This window comes from Solea senegalensis, linkage group LG5, assembly GCF_019176455.1.
Source record: "Solea senegalensis isolate Sse05_10M linkage group LG5, IFAPA_SoseM_1, whole genome shotgun sequence".
In the NCBI taxonomy this organism is placed as follows: Eukaryota; Metazoa; Chordata; class Actinopteri; order Pleuronectiformes; family Soleidae; genus Solea; species Solea senegalensis.
The window spans coordinates 23,885,594-23,911,933 of NC_058025.1; the positions used below are offsets into that span (position 1 = coordinate 23,885,594).

At 46.2% G+C, this 26,340-nt stretch overlaps 1 protein-coding gene across 10 annotated transcripts in view; it reads right to left on the bottom strand.

The window, feature by feature from the left end:
- Positions 1-26,340, bottom strand: part of fbrsl1 (fibrosin-like 1) — a 286,283-nt gene that overhangs the window by 18,034 nt on the left and 241,909 nt on the right. For all 10 annotated transcript variants that reach the window (XM_044026552.1, XM_044026553.1, XM_044026549.1 and 7 more), the window contains one exon: positions 16,691-16,739. In XM_044026552.1, the coding sequence (XP_043882487.1) occupies positions 16,691-16,739 (49 nt within the window). The remainder of the gene's footprint in view (positions 1-16,690; positions 16,740-26,340) is intronic.

The window sequence follows — 26,340 nt, forward strand, 5'->3', positions numbered from 1 at the left end:
GATGCTCTCCAGGCGGCTCTAATCTACAGCGAAAATGCAGCAGTGCTTCAGTCAGAAGGCTTACTCGCTTTGCAATTAAAAAAAAGCTCCACGGGCACTTTCAACGGTAACAAAAACTAAGAGGAGCTGGGAGCTGGGAGCTGCTGTCAAGCCAGTGAGAACTCGATATGCAGCCTGCTAATGGAATATCCAGTCCCTATTAACAGACTGCTTAATCTTTCAAGGATCCTTACACCCATAAAAAGACCAATAAAAAGGCAGGGCAGGGCTTTTATTTTTGTATTTGTTGAACTCCCTCTCCCTTGCTTCTTGCATTTTATGAGAGAACTGGGCCTGGCTGAGGTGTCACGATTTTCGAATGAATGCCGGGGTCTGGGTGTTCTGTATATAAACCTCCAGATTTATAGAGGTCTGGGATTTGGATTAAACTGTCAGGCTCTTTCCCTGCAAGCGATGGAAGCATGAAGGCAAAGACAAAGAGACGGGCACAGACAGACAAACAGAGAGGGAAGAAGCAAATATCCACAGTCGAAATGTCGCCGCTGGCTGATGTTGCCGTGGCAACCTGCTCTCCCAGACACAATGTGAGCCGAGTATTATGGAATGGAGTCTCGACCACTAGAAGACAGAGAGGGGTATTTCTAATACAAATGCTGGGAAGCCAGGGCCACAGCGAGTGCCGGGTTATCTTAATGATGATTCTAATGGGCTCTAATGGAGGCAGGGAGGTATCAACCCATACCTCATTAAAATCACTCCGCAAACTGCAACACACAAAGTTTTCATTCTGGGCACATTACAGACTCACAAACAGACAAATATTCTGTAGTTGTAACGTCTTCATTTTGATAGAGCAAGAGAATCAACGACATTTGATTTCATTTACTCCAGCAAAAGGGTATTCAATTCCAGCAACAACTATGCTCTCTTTGCACCTTAATCCTCAGCTTCTTCAGCATCACACAACAAGTCACAATCCCACAATAATATTCACCATTATTGGCCACTTTACCGCGTTACACCGAGTGTTGCAGCAGCAGCCATGTTGGGTGTAAACTAACACATACCGATGACAAGTTGACAGAAATATCCCGATGACACCGATGCCGATACCTACAGGCTACATGTAGCAAAAACACCACACGACTGTCAACTGGATGTCAACAATGTGACATATTCAGAATTGTGTCGTTCTTCTCTTCCTTAGCACATGAAAACACACAACATAGTGAGGGAACGCCACAGGAAGTCGTGTGAAGCAAATGCCATGGTGTCTTTACAAAACAAAAACGTACCGTCCTGAAGCGCTGCCCCACAAACCTGAGCAGATGGTGTGAGTGAGTCAAGCAGGTTGGAGGGCAGCCCGGCGGTGGGGGGGTGGGGCGCCCCACCACACCCCACCGCTCCCGTTAGCTGGGTTAGCGCACCGGGGGACAGGGACGTTCCCTAGGGGGCGCGTTGGCTGGTCTGCTCACCAGATGACTTCTCATCCCACTATTGATCTTTTTATAGTTGTTCCTGTGCTCCTGCTTACTCGTGGGAATTAGGCCTTGCCCAGTGCACACGTGCCTGAGTTTGCAGTGATATGGGTTTGGACAAGAGAGGGGTTGGAGGGACTAATGTGGCAGACGGACAACAGGCCGCTGGGATTCACTGGTAATGACTGATGTGTCCAGCAGGGAATCTGGGGTGAGCACAGTGTCACTACACAGCTGTTCCTGCCGCCAATATCCTTCACTTGTGACCCTGTTTGTCTCTGCGGAACATCTGGAGAGCTGGCACAGATCTGGTCCTCTGTGGCCTCTATGAAGCCAGATGGCCCAGCTTGGAATGACTTGGACCAGCCTGGAATGGCTTGGCCACGGACTGCACTAGGATGGGCTAATTGTCATCATCCAGGGGACCTCAAAAAGAAATAAAATGCCTGGTTGTTGTCATCGGGATTTCCTTGTAAAACATGGCCTGCCAACACGTGCCAAGTCAAATGCAGAGGTCCAGAAGGACAGCACTACACCCCTCTGAAGCTTTGAGATGCAAAACTGTGGCCTTAAAAAATCCAAACCACTTTATTTTAAACACACACCTGGCCACCTGCAAATAGACCCAATGAACTCATGAATGAGACAAGAGCCCTGGAGAACATTCTCATCTGGCCTCGAACAAATGGCGCGCATGCAAAATAACGTGTCACGTAAATTACCCGCTCAGAGCTGAGGCCGACGCCAGTATATACAACCGCCAGGGAAACTCAACTTGTATGCAAAAAAGCTTTTTCAGATTAGATACGAGGGAATGCAAATTCTCCCAGTGACAAGAGGGTTGTGCTAAGCGAAGCTTTAAGCCACTGGGTGTTCTCATTTACTAGGCAAACACTGCGGTTCACTACCTTCACGGCTCTGCCAAAACAGTCAAGGCGCTGATAAAATAAGGACCTAGGCCGATAGATATACAGTATAAATAAAATGGTATGTATCTTCTGAGAGACGCTGGAGGATGCAGAAGGTACGCGAGACAGCACGCCGCCTTGTTCCATCTCCTGCTGGCTCTGGTTGACAGAATATTCTGCTGCACTTGATGGCTGAGCTCACAATGATTTGGTTTTTGTACCTCTCGAGACAGGCAATCTGCACAGAGCCAAGGCTTAGCTCACGAGTGAGTGACTGCGAAAGATGGCTATAACAGATACTAGCAGAAGGCAGGAAACCACACTCTTGCCAATCAACACTTCATTGCCATGAGGTCATAAAAAAAGTTGGGGCGGTTTCAACAAAAACTGATTTTGCACGAGAGGAAGAAAAAGACTGAGCATTGTTGAATCATTGCGATAATAATAAAATCATAGGAGAATTTTGTAAATGGCTTGCTTTGCCTCACAGTATTTAATCTGCCTCAAGCATCTCCAAGCTGGTAACGAGGGGAGCCAAGGCGGCATTTTTGCAAATCACTTTGTGATGTTAATGGGGGAGTGGACGAGGAGCTGGCTGAGATAGCTCAAGAGTGGGGACAGCTGGCATGTTCCAATTAATTCTTTCTGTCTCTACGCTGCACCAGACAAAAGGAGTGGATGGCAGCAGAAAACGAGGAAGGGTGTTAAGCTGTAACACATTTACAGTCAGAGCCCAGGCATAAATTGAGAACCTAATGTTCATTTCAGAGAGCTGGCAGCTCGAGCTGTGGGATGAGTCAGTCTTTCCTGTGCATATCAGATCCCAATTCAAACTCCAGCCATATGGTGCAGGACACATATGCTGCTCACCTCTCATGGCACATACGACAGTGTTGTGGATGAGAGAGAAGGGCTGGGAAGTGAGGCGGGGAGAGAGGAAGACAGAGAAAGAGGCCTTGAGGTTGATTGTAAAAATCAACGTAGCCTTGGAGGCGGTGAGAGTCGGCCAGCGGGAGGCGACAACGCTGGCTGCAAAAAGAAGAAGAAGAAGAAATGGGAATAAGAGACTACTTTTTTTTGTAAATTAAGTTCCCAGCTGGTATTGTCCAATCGTTGCTTGTTAGCAGGTGACATACTGTATATTTCTGCTTACAAAAACTGACGCGGCGCTGGCCAAATTGAGAATCCCGGGAGTTTGTTTGGAGGACAACGTCCATTTTTTTCCAAATCCTATCACGTCCTTATATCCGGGCTGTGTTGTGCCGTGGAGAGACAAGTCTCTTCAACACTCGCGCGTCCCTGTTCCAACCTGAATCCCCCTGCAGAGCTGCCCCGTGGGACAGCCATCAGTCTCAGACTCTTATGAACACAACCAGGTCGTCGGAGGTCAGTGCCACTGGGCTCTCCCAAATAAAAAAAGGGGGCATCTTGAAACTTTCAACAGAAAAGATCAAGTCTAATGGTTCCTCTGACACGGCCCACCCTGCCAGCCTGGAATTTGACCCCTTTCACTGTCACTGACCCAGGTGACCCCTCTTGCCCTGAGGCCACTGTAGACAGACAGCCAACAGGAAGGAGGGGGCGTGGGTGAATTTCAAAGATGGATTTTGTGCTGAAAAGAACGAGAGGCTGCAGGAATTATTTGTGCGCCGCTGCCGAGCACTCGCCTTATCGTTTCATTAATTAGCGTGACACGCCCACCTTATGGACCTGAGCGCCGCAGTGGCAGCTGTCTCAACTGATTACGGCGGCGGACGTGTTGCTGCAATTATCAAGGTGACTGGAGACAACGCCTGCCACTTCTAATAAAAGACTTAACTCCCGCGTTCCACATCACAGCACAGTGGTAAGTGGACAGCCGCAGCCTCCCCACATCTCTCATACCTTCAAGACCTTTTCAGTGTCTCTCCATGGGCTGCCATGGAACACAGTGTGGGCTGCAGTTCTTGAGCAGCGTGTCAGCTTTACTTTAGCTTGCATAATGCCTGAACAGTATCACTTTGGTGCCCCACAGGAAATCATCCTCTTTTAGCCCACCAGCTGGCCAACAATCCACAGAGAATGAAGGGAAAGGAGGTGGGAGAGAAAAGAGAGATTGAGAAAGAATGACGAATAAAAGATACAAAGGCAGGCGGCGTTTGCCAGAGCGCGTCAAGTCCAAGCAGAAACAGAAGGGGCGAGTGCACAGCAATGTAAACAGAGGCACCGCTCTCCCGCTCCATCTCATGTATGAACATGCAACAAGCCCACATGCCTTTAAGTGGATATAATATTATCTTTCAGTGGCGTACTGATTACTGCTCAAAGGAAGGGAAATGGCTGAGTGAAAATCCCTCAACAAATCCGAAGTGGCATGACAGTGGGCTGAAAGAGCCTGCATGTTTTTCTTTTCCTCCTCCACCATCTCCATTTTCACTTCCCACTCTGAAAGCAAAGCAACAATTGGAGGCTGACAGCTCCTCACCATTCACCATAGCTCATTGGCTGTTTTGACACATGCAGCCGCTGCAGTTTAGCGCCATATGAGCAGTCGGACAAATATCGTATTTCTGTAAGTGTTTTGCAGATGTAGCGAGGTTTGACGACACGCTCGAGATGTCAAGCGGCAGTTTAAACCGCGGCTTGATCTACACACCTGCTTCATGCAGACACAGCCGCCATATTACCAATATCATATACAGTCATAGCATCCGACAGCTAAGAGTGCTGTGGCCGAGTCAGCTAAAAACAAACATGTCTTCACCACATTTCTTCTTCTTGTCATGTTTGGAGGCGTCCTGTTGTAACGCGCAGCAACCGCTGATCCTCGCGGCGCAGATCAAAGCTCGGGAATCCTTCTCATGTCGGTGCACAATCGCTTACATTACAACACGCCACAGGTATTTCGCTGCACGGTGCAGAACAAAGACTGAACTAAAAATAATTATCCTTACCAATTACCACATTAGCAAATATCAAAATAAAATACTTCACCTACTTCCAACTTTTCAAACATCACATTTTTAAGGACTTTCCCATGCCCCTAAACTCACAGGTTTTTGCGATCGCATCAGACCTGGTGTAAATTTACGTCTGAAAAAAGTTTGGGGAATGTACGTCAAAAATTGGATGTGGGAGTGGCCAATAAGTGCGCCGCCCCCTGTCCAAATTCACCCTGAACAACACAATTAACGTACATGCACGAAAATCGGTACACACGTGTAGAAGGTGGAGATGAAGAAAAAATGACATCATGACCACGACCCAAACCCAACAGGAAGTCATTTTTGGACGATTTTGGACCAATGGTATTTGAACGAGCTTGTATAATTAAGACGTTTCTGTGATCCACATCGCAAAACGTGAAGATACATTTGATTTACATGAATATAAAACAGGGAATTCACCCATTTAAGAAACAAAAAACCTATTTGTGATTATTTCACTCAATAAAATCTTGACTTTGTTGTTGAACATTTTTACATAACCAGTGTAAAACTGCAGAACATTTCAACATGATCTACAGTGGCTGTGAAATGTCCCTCAGAGGGAAAGTTGTCTGTGTGTAACAGTAAGATCTTAGTGGACTATTTGTCCAAAGATAGCACCCCAGTGTGCGCTGAAGTGCCTCCGGGTTAAGTTTCTCATTTCTGTCGGCCCCCCAGGAAAACACACTGTCCAGTATAGACCCACTGTAATCGATGCCTCTTCTATAGGAGGATCCTGCTGCTGAGCTGCTCCTGGGGTGTTGCCGGATAATTAGGCCTACAGATGGAGACCCGGCAGCTGTTGAAGACTCTACACGAGCTGCCATTTTCCCCTTCAGGTGGCTAAGTGCCAAAGGAGCGGCGATTTTATGAGCTACAAGCCTTTTTCTTTTTTCCACAGCAGCATGAGCCTGCGGTGTCTGAACGAAGACTTAAAAAAGTGGGGTGGGAGGTAAATTACATGTCAAGGCTGATAACACACTTAGACCAAGGTGGAGATGTTTGAAATAGCTCTCACAAAGAGCTTAGTTAAACAAACACGCACAAAAGCCTTGTCAAAATCACTCCGCTCCCTCTCCCGACCACCACATCCTCACCCAGCACGGGAAAGAGTGACAATTAGAGGGTGTATCAGGTTCGTTTACATTCACTGTCCTTCCTTGTACCCCATTCATCATTCTTGATTAGACAGAGAGGGATCACGACACAAACAGAGGGGGATAAAGTGACCCAGTCTGGAGGAGAAATTGGGGGAGAGAGGTTAGTTAATAAGGCAGAGGAGAGGGGAGAGAAAGAGCAGAGGGCAGGGAGTTGTGTCAGGTAAACTAATGGAGACAAGGCCTAGATCCTGACCTGTAGTGGGGGGCAAACACACACACACACACACACACACACACACACCATTGTCTGCTTCCATCTCCTCTAAGCCTTTGCCACACATATAGAAGCACTAAACCACTCACACAAACACACACAGATGTAGGAAAAAGTGGGTCTTGCTTCGTTGAGCCTTAGTCGACAAAACCCCCCAGAAAAACAGTCTGCACGTTTTCAGCAATTCACTACGGCGCTCCAAGTGTGGCAAGTGAAGGATTGATTTGTTTGGAGTGTGAAGGCGCCGCGTCGGTTTGGGGAAATGTGTGAATGTGAGTAAGTCTGCGAGGACAGAGAGGAAAGCATGGTGAAACTAAATTGTTCTCCGAAATGAGCCAAATCGCTTGCGAGATGAAACAGACTACGCCGAGGGAAAAAAACAAAACAAAAAAACACACCAACAACAACAATAATTCAAGGCTCCAGAAAACTGTCAAGCAAGCCGGGGCTGGCACAAAAAAAAGAGAAACAAAACAATACAAATACCTTCTCTCTGCTCGACATATTTCAGACTACAGATGACAAAAAAAAAACAACAACAATGGAAGAAGGAGAAGAATCTAAATCACATGGGCAAGTGTGTCTGGCTGTTTCCTGAGTCCATGTTGAAGCGGAGGCTGCACACCACATCAAACCCTGTAAATTCTCCTGATAGCAGCCAGCGCTTGGATTATTGTGTGCAGCTAAAAAGTAAGTGCTGGGAGTGTCACACTTGAGAGTGTGTTTTAAGCGCCATAAAGCAACAAGACCCAGATGGCTCGTCCTCCCTGAAAAACATGTCCACCCCACCTCGGCTCCAGAAGCACCTGCTACCCGGATTAGGTCAGTGCTACGCCGAGCCAGCTCAGTAATACAGTGTGCCGCAGCAGATAAGGAGACCTGTGCTCTTCAGCACTTGCCCCGCACTTAACCGCTGATGAGCCAATACCTGTTTCCGTGATTGTAGACGTAGCCGTATATTGATCTTTTCCAAAAAACAGACAGACATGATTCCGTCGCAATTTCTGACCATTAGGCTACAACAGATGGGGTCTTTTCATCGTCGATATCAGCGATTATTATTTTAAAGGCTAAAGGTTTTTTTTTACATTAAATAATGCGACATCCAAAACTAATAAGACTAATAATAAGTCACATTGTGACTATTAAACTATGGACACATTCAGTAAAAGCATTAGACTGAATTTTGACATGTTTAAATCATCCATTTGAACTGGGGCTGAACGATCTTTGAATAAATATCGAATTGCGATTGTGATATGATTTGTGAGTCATTTTTACATCATTATCATTTTAATTCAAAAACTGTGATATTTTTGCAGATGTGTGAGACACAAAGATGTTCTCTTCGGTCTGTAGAATAAGATTTGTATTGATCAAGACAATAATTCATCAAAAATGAATTGCGATTAATTGTTCAGCCCTAATTTGTTCTATTGGTTATTTATGTAAAATATATATAAGTGCTCTGCAATGCAAACACAAAGTGGGTAAACGGGGTTAGGGTTAACAATTTTAACTCTATTTCAAAAAACAGAGCTATTTTCTCTTATCCAGGAAAAATATCAACAAGCACATGTATTTATCAGTCGTCGTCGTCTTAATGAATCCTGCTGCTGGAGCTCTGTGAGCACTCCTCCATGGGTCATGTGGCTTTGGAGTCAATGAATCCTGCTGCTGGAGCTCTGTGAGCACTCCTCCATGGGTCATGTGGCTTTGGAGCAGTCTCCCTCACGCCGTCCCAAAGCAAACAGCAGTGAATTCCCAGTCCTGCTGCTCACATCTCAACACAGCAGCACTAACCCAACAACCAGGGAGGTTGAAGCCCGTGCTCTGCTGAATGGGGTATTACAGTCAGTCAGAGGCCATTAGGGGCCCCATGACCAGGGCCCAGTGCAGGGAATTCACCAAAAGCCAAAAACAACAGCAAAACAGATGACCACTTGAATATTGGAGGAGACAAATTTGTGCATGTGCTGCTTAAACCACCCAAAAAAAAAAAACACACACTCTAAAACTGCCAAATGCAGGCCCTTGTGTCTCAGAAAATGACTGCCTGTCTGTTAACAAACACCGGGGCGAGTAATGGCGCTCACACCCGGTGAAATACAGGACAAAACACAGGCTGTTTCTCGGCAGTGCGTGTCAGGTTACATTTTTACGGCTAATGGCTGAAGAGAAAATGTCTTCCAACATAGTCCAAAGCTGCAGTAATGATGCCAGACTGACAGAAACGTGGATGCTAATGCTACGCCACTGGAAAGACATTGAGAGACACTGACATTTGAATAAACAGTAGACGACCACACATTCAGAAATATTTGGAAAATACTTTATATTTCTGTTTGATCTGGGATCTTGTTTCCTGCATTTATCCCCACCCCCACAATCCTCTCTGGCACATTCTCCGGCCTTGTCCATCATGGAATCTGAAGCATTTTACATCCGCTCTGCTCCTGGCGCTGGTTTTCCCATCTTTATAAGCCTGTGTGAGCCGCTTCCCAAAATGTCCAATCCATTACAAGCATGTTTGAAATATCCATCTTGGCTGACGACTGTCCCCTTGCCAAAAATTGTACTTTATCCAAGTGTCGTGTTTGGCCACAATCGCCGACCATCTGGCTCTGTCAATGAGCGTTACAGCCTCATCTGCAAACAACATTGGCTCTGCACTGTTCAACACAGATGAGCTTAAAATGCACATAGAGGGGAAACTGGGATCTTCAAACAAACGCAGGGAGTGATGGGGGTGTGTGGGGGGCCCCGCTCTTGACTGGAGCTGGGAATAAAGGACTGAAAACAAGAAAACCTCTGAGTGATAACAGGCGATGCGCTTTACATTTCAGGCCTGACAGCTGACAGCAGATAAGACGCCGGTCATGTATTCTCACAAGTAAACAATGGAAATGCTTTCTGCGCCGCAGCTGGCTGTGCCTTCACAGGAGGAGGAGGAGGATTAAGATTAGACAGAAGATATGATGAGAGATTTCGCTCTCTGGAGTTATCCTTTCTAAAGTCTTTGCTCTAACCCCTCTAAAAATAAAAAAAAATAAATACGAAAAATCTATTAAATTTCATACCGATGATGCTTGACATTGTCGTCGAGCTGCTCGTCTAACTTCTCATCTCCTCACTCACGGGTGAAGTGCGAGCGTCCTACACGCGGCCTGAGAGATGTTGATTTGAAGTCAACGAGACCACGGTTCAGGCAGCAGCTTTGCCGTCACTGCCAATAATCACTTATTGAATTATCTCTTCTGGATCTCTTTTTGGAATAGTCTGCAAAACAGCTGTTGTATCCAAGGTGTAATAATAGGTGAGGGGTAATATGTGTGTGGAAAGGGCAGAGTGGGAGTTTAACCTGAGCAGACGAATAAGAACATACTCGTGGACCGCATTCAAAGAAAGAAAAGAAAAGTACATCACAGTTTTTCTGGTGTTTTGACTATTCACTGTTCACTCTGTGAATATCTTTTACCTCAGTGAGTCATTTGCAGTCTCTCCAGCGTGAAACAAAGTAAAACTGGATTTAATTAAACAAGCGGGACGTGTTTGCTTCATTAACCTGAGCTCTCGAGAAGGGGATGAACACTACGGAGTGTCTTGTTAATTCAGAAAAACCACAGCAGGAATAGAAAATCTAAACTAAATGAGAGAACTTACTTACAGATTTTACAGATTAGGTAAATGTAAACACTTTCTAAGGGAAGCACTGGTCTCCTGTGTGTGTGTGTAGTAAAATGGCTCGGGCTACACGCACAGTAATGCAGTGATTAAATACTTTCACGTTGATTTAATGCTGGAAAAAAACACCATGGTAAATGAATATACCATCCTGTTCTTGACAGTATAATGAAACACAAACTGTCTGTGAAGGTTCATCCAGGTCATTATATCTTTTATTCTCATATCTCCTTCTGGAGAACGTCCACTTGCCTCGATCGCCACTCGAAAAATAAAGATAATGTTCGGCAGACAAAATGCTGGCGATCGCCGTGACAACTTAACACTAAAAGTCCCTCATGGCCGTTAGTGATTTTGTATTTGTTCCCCTCTCAAAAGCCAAAACTAAATCCATATTCAGTCAATGAACAGCGAGTGTCACAATAGAGCCTAATCACACAGCTTTCAGTGTGACTCCCACTTTCTGTCACAATAGCGTATCACCACCCGGGGGCTCGCTGACACAGATGACAGCCACTGATAGGACTGAGTGACAGGTGTCAAGTGCTCCGACACGTAACGGCTAACGCAGACGAGAGGGAGAAATACACCGACTGTCTCACGCAGCCGCTATTTCCAGACTAAAACGCAAGCAGCAGTAATTCAATACTTGAAAGAGTTAATATTTAATGCACACTGGGGATGTTGGCAGTGAACAGACATTTTTCTAATGGACATAATAGAGCTCTAAAGGGGCCACAGAGTGCACACGGGGATAACGTGACGTATCACCGAGGACTTTACAAGCCGGCTAATTGCTGCGCCGCTGACGACCGCGGGGCCGTCTCTGAAAGCACGCCGCGCGTAAGAACTGGCGCGATCTCAAATCGCTTCCTGAATCAGACAAACCCAAACGACGTCAGCTTTTTTCGTGAAGGGGGTTGTGGGTAATGCGGCCCGCTCTCTCCGACTGCCCGCCACTCTACATAAATAGTACATGACGCTGTAATCGTAATTTAAAACGCTATAAATATTGAAGAGGTATTAAAATAATTTATGGAACACCACAGTGTAACAGGACGCGTGCGAGCGTACGCGCGCTCGTGTGTGCGAGTGTTTTGTCTCCTCTCACTCCTCTCTTGCAGCACATCATGAAACGATGGGCAGCAGCGGTGCACGCTGGGAATTCTGTAATTGCTTTTTCTGTCCCTGAAGCAGGCCTTCCTGCTTTAAATCAAAAAAAGGCAATCTCTGTCAGTGATGGCTCAATTAATAATTAAACACATGTCTTATCTCTGCCCACCTCCCACTATTTATTTTCATCTCTCTGACAGGGATGGCTGCACAAACAGCAATAGCACCATCAATAAAGGGACCGTTAATAACGGCCGCTTTTCACCAAAAACAAATCACCCAAATGTCCCAAGTCGGCGAACAGTAATAACACCAAGATTAATAAAGAATCCAGACACATTATTTGGTTTTCTCTAATCCCTCACACTGGTCTCACACTCTGAAGTAAAACGTGTTTACTAAACCAACCGCATTCTACAAAGAGTTTGTACCTTAAATAAATCACAAAAGACGAGCTCAGCTACGGCTCAACTTTAGCAAACATGACTCTGTTTTGGTTTAAAAACAATATAATTGAATGAAAATGGGGTTCGACGGATGTAGCCACAGTTTTCTTTTATGCATCAACGCCTACAGCTCCTTCTGTCACAGATGAGCGCCTCAGGAGAACTTTGGACTTCTTGATCATCAAGAAAACATTTCCTATAGAGCTGCCTGGACTTTGACAAACACATCTCAGTGCATACTGAAGGTGAGAGAGTCCAGGCTTAGATTCCGCAGCAGAGCTAGAGCTGCTTTCAGTTCCAGTGCTCACTAATCTGTCTGTGTGAAGCCCGTGCAGCCTTTGTTTTCCCAGTAACATATCTGCCCTCTCGTCCACTCTACACTGACTCAACGGTGGTGAAAAGCTGATTAGTTGGTCACAGGGTCAACCTCCATTCATTATTTAATAGGTGAGAGGCTGCAAACACTCGGGCCAGCCGCCGAGGTTAGTGATACATTACGCTGACCTGGACCAGAAGAGAGCCGCTTGGACGAAACAAACATGCGCTCTCATTTTCTTCACTATTCCTGAGCTGCCCTCGATTCCCCCAGCCCCTGACCTTGCCGCTCACGCTCCAATCCCCATCCTTCCTCCTTTCTCTGGCATTCGGAATCCAGCAGGTGAGGCGGTGGGTGTGCTTCCTTTTCCTGTAGGTCTGCACTGCCATGTGGCTATGGCTGCCCTCAGGTAACTGAGGAGGAGGAGGAGGAGGAGGCGGAGGCCATAGCTCTTTTATTGACACGCAGCAAACAGCAGTGGCAGAACAAAGGCCACTCAGCACCTATTGAGAGAGAGCCGGCCTGCGGACAGGGTGGTTGATTAGCGATTCGACACAGAGACCGTGGACTGTGTAGCACATAATGAGAGCTTAGGAGGCCAGCCATGATCTGATGGGGGGGAAGGAGGTGTAGTGGAGGCAGAGTGGAGGAGGGGAGAGGACGGGCTCAACCAGGAGGAATTGATTTCTCACAATAGATATGGATAAGTAAAGTAAACGTTAAAATAAAGTAAAGGACTCACAGTATGGCCAGATCCTAAATCCTTACATTACAGCATTGTTAATGTGTTTGTATATAAACAGTTAGAGGATAAGCCCCTAAATCCACTGCAAAGCTAAGTGGTTTACGCATCTCTTTTTTTGTTTGTTTACTTCTATGTCAATTAAGCAAATTGGTCTGACTTCCCTGACGAGCAGCAGACCTAAAGTGAGTGGATTTTGCATTCATGTCCAAATGCTTCAATCTCCCTGAACGGCACACTAACCCGGTCTGCACCTTTCCTCGGGCCTGATGTTTGTAGTTAGATGTACACGATGGTAGTTTTGTGTGTGTGTGTGTGTGTGTGCGTAGCGTGTGTGTGCATGTGCGTGTGCGTGTTTTCCCTTCTTCATCTGCACACTCTCTCCTTCCTTTGTTCCACCAGTCTAATCCAGTATGTGTGGGCCGGTAAGTTTAATGGAAACAATTTATTAAGTCCGGCTTAAAATGCCATCTGCAGCTAAGCCTCCCAAAGCCGCTAAGCTCCTGGTTTCGCCCCAGAGCTTGCCGTGTTCACGCTTACTGTAATGCTCTGTTTAAAATGAGCACAACGGGTCAAAATTAATCAGGATTACAAGGGCACAAATCCACTTCAGAAATGGGTTTTCCACCAATCTTCCTCCTGCTATCCTAAGGCGCCCCAGGTTTGTTGGTTGTTACACCACATGGGTTCACCCTCATCCCACAGCAGGTAGCAACTAGCACAACAGAAGCCCCAGAGAACGACATTCAAAAGTGCTCGTCTCAAATATTTCTGACGGCTAACAGCTCAGCGATAGCTCCCCACCGCCTCCAGAGGCACAGCATTGTGAGATGTCATAAGGCCTGAGAAAGGCAGTGTTTACGTGTGGAGTTGCCCTGTGCATGCTCAGCAGCTACATTTAACTTCTTATTCGCCTTCAAGCGAGTGACAACAGTCAACTCTGACCTGCAACTCAATAAGCGTAACCCAGAGTGGAGCACAAGTCTTCACAGCGCCTGCACTTAAACATGCCTTCCTCCAAGAAATCAATAGTTGCAGGAGGTTTTAAGACAGGAAATAAATAAAACCTAATACACGTTAGATAATCTTGCCCTCTACCTTGTAACCACCAACACAAGCAGACGCTGCATCCAAAGAGAACAGCTCAGCAACAGATCAGTGCTGTTAAGCTTGCATCTATAACAGGATGTCAACAGTGTAGAGATGATGAAAAGTATGAGAGAAAGACAACAAGGGTGTCTGGGTTTTTACCCAAAACCATGTAGTATGTGTCTAATTACAGGCTTCTGTCTCCCCTGATTACAATGTTGCTCTTTCTTCTCCTCCATTAACCCTGAAGCGTTTCATTAACGTGACAGACTGTCGGCCTGTGTGCAATTTGGACTTAACCTCAACTGTTTGTACCCATAACCGCTCACCAAAATAAAGTTCCGAGTGCCGAAAGGAAATGATGTAAAAGAACGAGAGAAAAAAAAACAAACAAACACCGACACTCTGGACAAATGTGTCCGAGCCAAACATGGTCACAGCATACAGTATTTATGTGTGTGCGTGAGCATCTGTGCAGTGTGTCTCGCAGCCAACAGCTCGACAGGCCTGGTGATCAGAGGAAAGCGGGCTTTTCATTGATCCCACAGGACAGCGAGCTAGACCGGTAATGGGACACATACGCTGCATTCTAAACCAGAGGAAAACAGCCTGTGGGCTGTTCTGTATTACACACACACACACACACACACACACACTAAAAAAAACAGTCTAGGCCAAAAAACAAACCCTGGTCTCGAATCTATTACAGCTCAAAAAGCTCAACAACACTGGAACGGGAGATGATTTCTGTGAAGCTTCGGCCCGGATTCTAACCTGGCACCCTTCTTCTACATGACACAAACAGGATCCAGTGGATCTGTGCGATAATCACAAAAGTCTGATTGGATTGTCTGGATGTAATTCCAAGGGTCCTAATCCTCAGCCCTGCATGCACATTAGCGACGTACACAGCGGCCTTCGTTCAGCAGCTGACGAGGACGGTGTGTGTGTGTGTGTGTGTGCGTGTGTGTGCGTGTAACAGCCTGTACGATCACTTCTCCACAGCAGACGATGTTTATACGCGAGCATGTTCTGTATGGTCATGCAGGAAAGTAAGTCAACCCTAACCCTGACAGCTGACAACTACAGTAGTCCTGCACAATAAAAGCAGTCAGACACGGTCTAGTTGTTTTCTAAACCATGCAAGTCTGGAAGTCATTGTCACTGCCGCCGGTCACAGGTCATCTACATCACACAGCCCGCAGATCTGGCTTCTCTCCCCGTGTTGTCAGCCATGCTTTTGCACTTAGCGGTCACAGCTACTGCACGACAGCGAGCGACGCCTTCGTACGCTGTACACACGGATTTAAGCTTTCACACCAGATGTTCTCATGGAAAGGTGAAGCTAACAAAAACACACTGTTTGTTGGAGTCGGAGGTCGTTTTACACGGATACGTGAACTCTGTTCTCTCCTGCTGTGTTCTTGGACACTAACTAGGCTTAAATTATTTTGGAACAAAATATCTAGTTGCTACATTTCAGCGATTTATCTTATGATAAATCTTTTCAGCGTGTAATACGTTTGTGATGTGTTATCAGAAGTTTAAACAACTTAGAACGCAGAGATCCAAATCATTTCCAACGCGTACGTACTTTTGATACAGACAATCTGTGATTGTGTGATTTGACACTTGCATTGTTTCTAATTGCAATTTCATTACACAGCGTCCAGAGAAGCTCTGGAGTTCAACGCATGTCTGAAAAGCTGCTTTCGAGTTTAGTTTGAAAACAAAAAAAAAACCACGTCCCTAATTACAACCAAATGCTGATTATAGTGCACAGTCTCATGTGCACACCCCCGTTACTCTGACAGAAACCTCCTCGCATGGCCATATTTCACATTGTTCTGCACTCCCACCTCCTTCTCCCTCTGCTTGTGTTAATAGCCGTCCTTATTGGTTCCTGCCCTGAGGGGACGTGGTCTGCATGCTGCTGTCTGTCACTAGTAGGCCTGATCGCGCCTCGCGGCCCCTTCTCGCCTCCCTGCGTAAACAACTTGACACCTTCCTCCCTCGCCTGACCTGGAAAGCACACTGCGTCTGCTGAGCGCACAGGTGCAGCGGCGCGGACACATGTTGCACGCGGAATCACATGAAATCATACATGAAAGACGCAGAAACCTCATATTCCACATTTGTGCATATGTGAATACACACACACACACACACACAGAGTTTGTATTGTCTGGGGGGCTGACAAAGCTCTTTCTCTCCTTCCTTTGGCATCCATTATGTTCCAGGCCTGCTGTCAGAGAGCTTGTATTGCCTGAGGGGATGTTCCCATTTGTGGGAGCATGTGGCATGGAGGCTCTAAATCCCCTCTAATGAACCAATATGTAGGAGGGCTAAGCCTTTGGCGGGGTCGTCCAACAAACGTCACTCGGGCACCCGGGCAAAAATGTATGCATATGTAGTCACCAGACCTTATTTATGGCGGCTGACATTTAAATCTGAATGGGAGCTGCAGGATTAGAGCGCGGCCGATTTGGAAAAAACCTCAGTTGCTGTTATGTGTTTGAGGTTGGAGACTCAAACACTGAAGGCTGAAAGAGAGGAAACCGTGCAGGCGCTTACCTTTGGGTGTGGTGGGTGAAAAGAGCTTTTCTGATCCTACATCAGACACCTGGGAAAACAAGAGAGAGGCCGTTAATAGACTGATGAGTGACAAATTCTCAAAAACACTCACTTGTTGGTTGTAGCTTGGACGTAAAGTCCAGCTCCCATACACAGCATTTAAAAGTCAATCAACAGCTTCCTATCAGCCATCAAAAGCAGCTCCCTCTGTACCTGATGGTCCCTGTCTGGATCTTTACTAGTGGAGGAACATTAGGTGGCACTGTTGTGCCACCTGAAAAGCCTCAAAAGAAATGCTGTCAAAGTCAGAGGAAGTCAGCGACGTTGCTATGCAGGCGTCAGAGCACAAAGGCTCCTGCGTACACGCTGCTGCTGCTGCTGCTCAGAAACCAGAAATTTAACATGACCTGCAATGTTTTTGAATGAAATAATGATTCTTGTTGGACAAATTGATTGATCATAGACAACATCAGCCATCATCTGTCGACAGCGTGAGCATTCATTGAAGAGCAACAGTGGAGGTTGAGTCAAAGACATCTGATTATGAAGTGATAGTGGAGACTCGGAGACTAAACATCGTAAGGTTTTTCCCTTGCTCCTTTAGAGGGAAGTAGATTTTGGCCTCAGTCAAAACACACCATACATTTTAAGAAGAAAAAAAACCCAAAACACATTCTTCCTGGCTAGACATGACATTTTTAACACTATGACCAAAAAGCAGTAAAAGAAAAATACCATAGCAACAGCCTGCTTGCTCGCTTGGAAGATAATATTAACAATAAACGTCTTCCTCCGCCTGTAATATCAGCCCATGGCGAGGTGTTGTCTAACCCAAGATTTCCCTCTGCTGCCTCTCCCCTCGCTCTGGTTGTGCAGACTTGTAAAAAGCTGCAGGAGCCGAGCATATGTTCCAGCCAAAGGGCCTGAGTGTCCTTAACTGCCATGCTTGTATTTTACGCGGCACAAAGGGACCATATGTAAGGAATGAACAGTGAATCAGAGTGAGTGAGAGACAGAGACCGAAAAAGAAAGCAAATGATTCTGTAAACACAGATGGCTGTCCTTGGCACCTATGCTAGTTCCTCACAAGTGTTTTGAGGATGTCCTCTTCTTTCCAAGACCTCCCAATTTCTCTGTTACAGTTCTCCATAGCGTTTGTCTGTCTGCGTCGCATGTTCTTGGTTCTGCTTTACAAGAAAGCCACAACCCTGTGATTTGTGTTCTCCAGCTGCACAATATGCGGGTAGGAAGGCTGTCCTTAACGCAACAATGACAATACTGAAAAAAAATACAGTATACTATATAATACCCTACTTACACTGTAAGATAACATCAGGACCACTACAACAACACAGTTCCTTAAAACCTAACATGAAAGAGTATTAGTTTTAGTGCCTTTAGCAGATGTGCTTGTTTAAGATGTGTGAAAGATAACCTGCTGTATTTATAGCAAGACTATAGTCAACGAGTGTGTTTACAGAAGTTCAATAACCTGAGGCAAATCCAGGGGTGAATAACACCTCTTAAGTTTAATCTTGATAACAGGAACATTCAGAGAAGGACAAACACTCAGCTGAATTGAGATGTTTCCTGTTTCCTCTTACAGTAGACGAGGTGAAGAGACTATAGAGGAGTGAGAGTGTTGTGCATTGCCCTCTTTCACTCTCCCAGAACCAGGGCGCCAGGCTACAACACAGGCTCTTTGTTAGCTTTGGACGACATTAAACGCTCCAGTACCGAGCCTCAGCGCGGCGGCAGCACAACCTCAGGCTTGAATCGCAGCCCTGGAGGCCATGGAAGAAAAATACGGGCTCAAGGCTGAAATGAAGCTTGTCAAATGGACACGGGGGTTGGCTCAGGGACTCGCTTAGAGTGGCATGGGGTCACAGAAGCAACAGAAAAAGAAAGAAAGACGGGGTAGGTCATGTCATAACTCACTGAAACAGTTAAAGCGATTGTTATGACCAGAGTGGTTATCCAGAGAGCAGGGAAGACATAACATGTTCCTGAGAAAGAGAAGAGAAAATACTGCATTTTACCATGTGTTGACCTAGATCTCCTTATTCCTTTTCTGGCCGCCCTGAGTGTGCAGCGAGACTGTTTCATGTTGCAACCGTCTTCCAAGTTACACCAACAACCAATATTTAGGTTTTAACGCGCGTGTTTTGCACCTGCCAAGTCTGCATGAGTCAGTCACATAATCCACAATTACAAGGCCGGCTTACAAAAGCACTTCTTAAAAACGCCTGTCAAAGCAGAGCCCTGATTTTGGCGAGCTGTTGTTCTTGTATGAATTTCTAGGTTCTGCTGGTCAAGTTGACATTTTTTCACGGGGCTGTGCTGCTGGCAGTCTGCGCCGCCTGCGGTTGTGGTGTGCAGAGGTCATGTATAACAAATTCTTCACACTCTCTTTGTTGAGGCAACCCTGAGTGCCATTAAAAACAGACCGAGAAAGACGAGATGGGGTATACGTGTGGATAGAAAGAAAGAGACAAAGAAAAAAAAAAAAGAGGAGCAAAGGCCAGATTTTCCAAAGGAAACAGGGAAATTTAACTATTTAAAAAAAAATAATAGAGGAAATTCAAGCCACATTGCCTAGGAGCCAACAGCCCTTGGAGCGGGCCGCAGGAAGCCTGACCTTTGTGGGGGCCGTCTGCTATTTGAGCCTGGGGCTTCAGGAGCCTGGCCTCCTCTCTGGAGGGCCGTCAGCAGGCCTCAGCTTTCCTTCCCTATTCTATTCATTAGCCATGCTTTATGATTCAGCTTCCTTTGAGCCACACAAGAGCTCCCTGAGGAAAGAGACTGCTGGAGAGAGGGAGAAAAAAGGGAGTGAGACTGAGGGAGGGGGGAAAAAGCAAGAAGGAGGTCATAGGGCCCAGCCGGGACCCAGCTCTCAGCAGCTGTGAAATCCTCCTGTTTCCTCGGCAGTCGTAAAAGGAACGAGGGGGAGAAAGAAAAAGAAGGCAGCCAGGGAGGGAGCTGAGCCAGTAAACCCACCATTTGAGTGCTAACTCCCTAAAGAGCCACATGCAGAACCATAATTCCCAGATTTAGGGAATGCCAAATTACAAATTACACTGCTGTTTGTTTTAAAAAGTCCCCAACTTCCCTGAACACCAATGACTTATTGGCTGCATAAATCTCTAGATAATAGCAGAGCCACAGAGGGAGAGCAGAGGCAGAAAAGCCTTTCTAGCAAAGAGTGAGACATTCACTCACTGCAAGGCAAAATGCATTTGCTGTCACAGCAGAGAAGCGCGCGCGCGGGGGGGGGGATCTTGCAAAATGTCCATGTCCACATCGTGTCTACTTAACACCACAGCAAGTTAATTAATTAAGACAATCTGAGACGAGCTTAATTGAATTTATTTAGAGTTAAAAAAGCTTCCCCGTTCAATTTTTGCACAATGGATCAAGAGAGCGAGGCGGTGCAGGCGGCGAGGGAGGCGGCGAGGGAGGCTAGAATAATAAACCGAATGACCTTCGGGCATAAATTTATGAAACACATTGATCAGTTAAGGCTGCGATTTCAATGAGACAGAAAAGTCAGCAATTACCAAGATTCAGTTAACCTCATTTACTAAAGACTGCTGAGAGACCAATTTCTTTCCACACAATCCCCCACCCACCGATCCCACTGTTTCATATGAAACAATCCCAGTCAATCCCGGCCAACTACCTTTGATTTTAGTGCTGCTATCGCACGTCCGACATTCCTCTGAGCTGAGCAAATTATCTACAAACAAGAGGAGGAAGCCTTGTGGCCAGAGGTTAGGTAAACCCAGACTAAGTAAAAACCAAATTCGGTAACTGTCTCTTTCCTCCCGACTTGTGAGTGCTATAAAAAAAAAGCCCTTCATTTCATCACAACAGCTGGCAATAGGCTTTACTGTGGGGCTGCTTAATATTTAGCTTTTGATTTGTTTGGCACGTGATGTCTGTTTGACACGAAGAAGAAACGACATTTAAACATTTAATAATAATGTACCACAAACCGAATGAGAGAGGGCTTCATGTGCATTTGCTGAATATAAAAGTAATTTTAGAGGCGGGACAGAAGGGAACTCTAAGTGAAATAAATAAATGTGGGCAGATGAAAATGAAGTCATCGCTGTAGGTGTAACTGATAAAGGTTGTCCTGTGAAATAAAAACAACTCTGTGTCTCTGTGTAGGTGAGGACACGTGGACGGTCCTGAGGACACATGGCTACTCTGTGTTGTGCTGATGTGAGACGAAATGAAACAAATGAGGGAGAGAGAGACGAGAGGGCGAGAGGGCACACGAACTGACACAGACACTCGGGCTCTCAATTACCCCGGCTGAACCCCGTCTGTGGCTGCACACCTCTAAAACACACACAGACACACTGAAGAGGTCTGTGCAGCTCTCCGTTTCAGTCTCACTCTAATTGACTTTCATTGTTTTTGGCAGCAAAGTCATTCTATGTTTGTCTTAAAATCTTCAATGTGAATTAAAGATAATAAAAGGCTGCACAGTGATTTTAAACATTGTCATAAAGACATAAGGAAATGGCTTTGCAGCTTGGATAAAAAAAAACAAAACACAGCATCAGCAGCTGCCCCGGACCCTCAGCTGTCACCTCTTTACCCCAGATGTCTGCTAATGCTACTTTAGCAATAAACGCCGCATTAGCCATGCACAGTGGGCCTACAGCTCCCAGGCTGCAACGGGTGACACAGAATTAATTATCTCCCTTGCATTTGTCCTCACTTCGTTCCAGAAACTTAATGACCTCCCGAGCGGTCGTTTATTATAAGCCACAGCAGCGCGATGCATTCCCAAGGTAGGGAACAGACATCATCTAGCGTTCCTCCAATTCTCACCCACCACCGCCGCCGCCGCCGCCGCCGCCACCACTGCCTGCTTGTCAGAACAGGTGTGGGCCAGCAAGACTTCCAAACCCCCAGCGAGCATGATGGGATATACAGTATGAACCGAGAAGAGAGAAAGAAACCTCCCACGCAACTGTCAACCGACAGATACTCGCCTCAACTGGAGCATCATTAAGATGATAATGAATTCCATAGTGACCGTGTAGAATAGAGTGGTCTACGCTGGCGCACGCGCGCACACACACACACGAACACACACACACACAAACCTCTTTATGCTTAGCCCTGAGTGCCATTTTCATAGCCACGAATAATGCATGTGTGTGTTTGACAGTGGGCCGGGGATGACAACTCCTGCTCTTCCCCCAGCAACAGACGCATGGAAATGAATGCCAAGAGAGGAGCAGGGGCTTGAGCTTTGTGTAAAATATTACCCTTCTTCTCGCTTACCGCAGCCCACACCACCACTCCTACCTCCCCTCACTGTGCTGCTGTGCAGCAGTTGCTAGCCGTTATCATGGCTGCCTGTCAGTTTACTATACAAATTAGCAGTCTATCAGGGGAATGCAGGGGCCTGTTTCATCAGTAGGGAGAAGGGCAGAGGCACGCATTGCATTAAAGGCTCTTGCCGCCGCAGACAGATAGGGTCACAAATCAGCACCGCAGCAGGCCCACAGCCAGCACTAACCAGATAAGGAGAAATGAAGGAAAAAGGACGAGGCATATTTCACCAGAGAGGACCCAGACCTGCTCAGACTCCCTGCAAGGGCCTGAAATAAAAGGATGGCGGAGGGCTGCTGGGGAGGGAGGTAGGAGGATGGAGGAGGTCACAAATCACAATGTGAACCTTACAGATTGCAAGGTAACAAAAAGAACACGAGAAACAGTCACGGAATAAAAAATAACCAGAGAGGGAAAAGAAACCCAACTGTTTTATAAAATGTCAACAACAGACACGGAGGAGTGCTTTCAGTTGATTATCAACTGAAAATCACAGGAAATTAGGGCTAGCACATTCCCACCTCTTCCTGTGCAGCGAACCTGCGCATGTTAATACCAGCAGAGACAAAACGGCTGTGAAGGGTTCTCATTAAGTGGCATAATGCGATGAGGCACAGTCTAAATTGCAGCAATAAAAGCCGACAGACAAATCATCTCGACCATCACAATCCATTTAACTCAATTAATTCAACACAAGATCTGAACTCAGTGGTGTAAAAGCATGTGCGGCTTCGTCTCCCCTGTCCGTCTTATGAGAATAGGAGGGGCTATGTGCACCTGGAAAGGTTAGTGGTATCTCTTTTATGATGAGTATCTCTTTGAATTCTGTGTGGTGCAGCCACTGCACTTTGATTAAGTCCTGCTGCTTAAGACCAAGGAAATGGAGAAAGAGGGAGAAAGTCAGAGAGATAAAGGCCGAGGGGAGACGGGAAAACAAAAGCAGGAGATAGCAGCGGCCCTGCTCAGCGGAGCGCCGTTGACTATGAAAAGGGTGTGGCCTCCCTGGCTTTTTAATGTCAAAATGTGCGCCGGCGGAGATAAGAACAGCAGGTAATCTCCCAGTGGAATCAGGGGGCTGTTCGTCATTACTCCCTGGCTCTGATTAAGATCACAGCGCTGGTGGCTTCTCCTGGCTCTCCAGGCTTTTTGGCAGCCGAGATCGCAGATAGCCCTTCAAGACACGGCTCACTGCTCCCTGATTGGCTGGTCAACAGCCACAACCAAATCCCAGCTCCCTTGGGCGCGCTATGAGGAGGTATGATAGGACAGGTCACGGAAACTCACAGTCCCCATATCCACATCACCCTTTTGTTGTAAAGCCTTTACCCCATTGTCAGTGTGTGTGGTGGGAAATAAAATAATAATAATAAAAAAAGAAGAAGCCTTTCTCCACGATAGTGTCTGAGAGGCACGATAACAGACAGGCGGATTATTTCAAAAACAGCTTTCTCCAGAGCTCTCACAATGCAGCACTGTTGTTGCTGTGGAGAGGATCCGAGAGGAGATAATAATAATATTCCTAGTCAGAGCCTTTGCTGCAGTAGAGCTGCTTTCTAACAGATAGATACACACAATTCTGACTGGCCCGCCATGACATAATCGCCCTGCAGAGAGCTGCAGGCAAGCTTGGTCGGCAAACCACCTCTCACTGCAGCTTGTTAAGAGAGAGGTGGCTTTAAGCATCGCTCAATAGAAACTCCTATTGAACTTCTCTTTTTTTTTTTACTCCATCTGAACAATGTCTAGGTGAGTCATAGCCCACCTCAGGCTACACAAGTTACAGTCTTCCTTTCTTCCTCTGTCTTAAGATTGTACTGCACTTTTGACTTGGATGAATTTGCTAAGGGGGGGGGGTAAAAAACAAACTCGGCAGGATCTTAAATAATGCATCAGAAAATAAAAAGAAGAAAAAAATATATCGGCGACCCTTTCCCTTGCCTCTACCCACCCACACTGAATTTCTTGTGCGGTAAAAGACAGCACACACAAAAAAGGCAGAAAAGGCAGAGCTGGCACTACATGAGATGTGTGGTAGGCATTGGTTTTCTCCTCTGGGCGCGGACACCTCTAATAAGGGTGGAAGAAGATGCACAGCAAACGGCAGATCTCACCCGTTCCATATCAGTGATTCTGAGTAATATGAATCACCTCCCCTCTAACACAAACAAATATTGTTCTAATACCAGTGGGAGTTTAAGGCGGACATTGGGTTACGGAAACTATGAGGGATCCAGGCTCCACGCAACTGCCTCCACACCAGTCATCCTGAATCACATAGCCTGCTAAACCCTACACCACTCACACACACGAGGTGCCCGTGACCCCCCCGACCTTTGAGCTTGGCTCTCTGCTGAACTCACAGTTTATCAGTGTGACAGGGAGTGTGAAGTTGTTGATGCTGGTTTAGTAACAACATCTCTCTCGAACGACAACGGGAGCAGAAACGAGGCAGAGGGAATTTAGAAAATTCATCTCCGCATCCTGCTCATGTGTCAGCTGCAGCCATGAAAGTCGGCCACGCTCGCGGGGTCAATGCAGCCACTTGTCCTGCGGAGGAATGAAGAGGGATTTGTGGAGGACAGGAGGTCGCGAGTGGAGGAATGGAAAACTGGAGATGTGACTGAGAAGACCCACTGGTTACGTACCACAATGACCTTGTCACTTTAAGGCTCACTGTCCGCCGTGCTAGCACAAACAAACACGGTATGTACTATATAAAGGAGTCTCAGACGTCCAAAGCCCCCAGGCCGTGTTGGAAAGGGATGTGGCGCGTTAAGTCGTTAAGTGGAATTTACTTTTGATGCAGACATCGGGCCTCAAGTTTCTGGCAGCTGTAACCCAATCATTCCCCTGGGCCTCACTGCAGGGTAGGACAGGACACCAAACGCTCAGGCAGTCACCTTTGGAAATAGCTTCCATGTTCAGCTGCTACTATGAAAGAGGGCGGGGCTAATCATGTTGCTTGTGTGGGATTGTGTGATACTGTTTACTAGGGGTGTAAGAAAATGTCGATTCACTAAAAAGTTGAAATAGTTCATGGTATGACACTGTATCACTTCTTTGAACAGAGGTTTTGTGTTGTAATTTCGCCTCCAACCACTAGCTGGCAGCATTTGACTCTCCACATACGCAATAGAGCGTATAACCTAGTATATTGCAAAATATCCCACTGTTTACAACAGATAACAGAACATTTGTTTCAATGACAACAAAGAAAAGGAGGAAATATTGCTATTAGAAGAAAACATGTTTGGTATTTGCAGCTTGCTAATATAGGTAATTAAAAATAAAGAACGTGCACCCGCGCGGCCCACAGAACGCCCACTGCTTAGTCACAACACATCTTTTTGACTTTGATGTTATCGTTTCATCAGCACCTTTGCTTCCCTTTGTGAACACATGACCGGGTTTTGAGTCAGGCGTGTTATGACTCTGTATCGTGGGAAAGTGTGTTGGCCTAAACCTTTACATCTCTTTCAGGACACGGCATAGCACTTGAGCTCCCCTGTCAGTGACAGTCCAGATGTGGGACCCCACGTGGGGTGGGTAGGAGAGTATAAATAACCACGATGACATGCCAGGAGCTTTGTTTTGCGAGGGCGGAGCTAACTGCGCACCTCTAGGGAATCCAGCATAAGCCAGTTTAACACCAACACGACAACTGCAGAGATCTTGTGAGAGAACTCGCGGCTTCCGACTTCACACTTACAGTGAAACTTCAGTCGAGCGACTCGCCTGTGAGCTGACCTTGACAATGGCCATGGTGCGGTGAGTGGTTTTCAATTACAACGATCATTCCTTAAACCAACTGCTGGGCAAGACTTAGGAATGGCATAGATTTAGGTTTATATTGTCAGGTAGAGAGCAGTGACAGACATCTACCCACATTTCCTTTAATTAGTCAAGTATAATTGGCAAAAATGGAGTGTTTAAGGTGAACTACATGCACACCAACTGGTTGTTACCTCTGGTAACAGCAATAGCACCGTTGGAGGAATCTGATCTGGCTTCCAACTGAACTCAGATGGCAGGACAAAAGAATTGTAGGCAGGACGAGGATGATATATTGATGTGTTTGCATTGCCGGAACAGATTTGTGAGCCATCACTGCACAGAGCGCTATTAAAAGTCGTTGGCCATGCCAAGTGTATGCAGAGCATCATTTGCTCTGGATTAAAATATAATGAAGCAAGTGAATGCAACTTTGTCTTACATACAACTCCTTAAATTATTCAAGTGGAAAGAAAAAACAACAGACAGGAATGTTCCCTGGAGCACTGATACCCTTTTCTGGG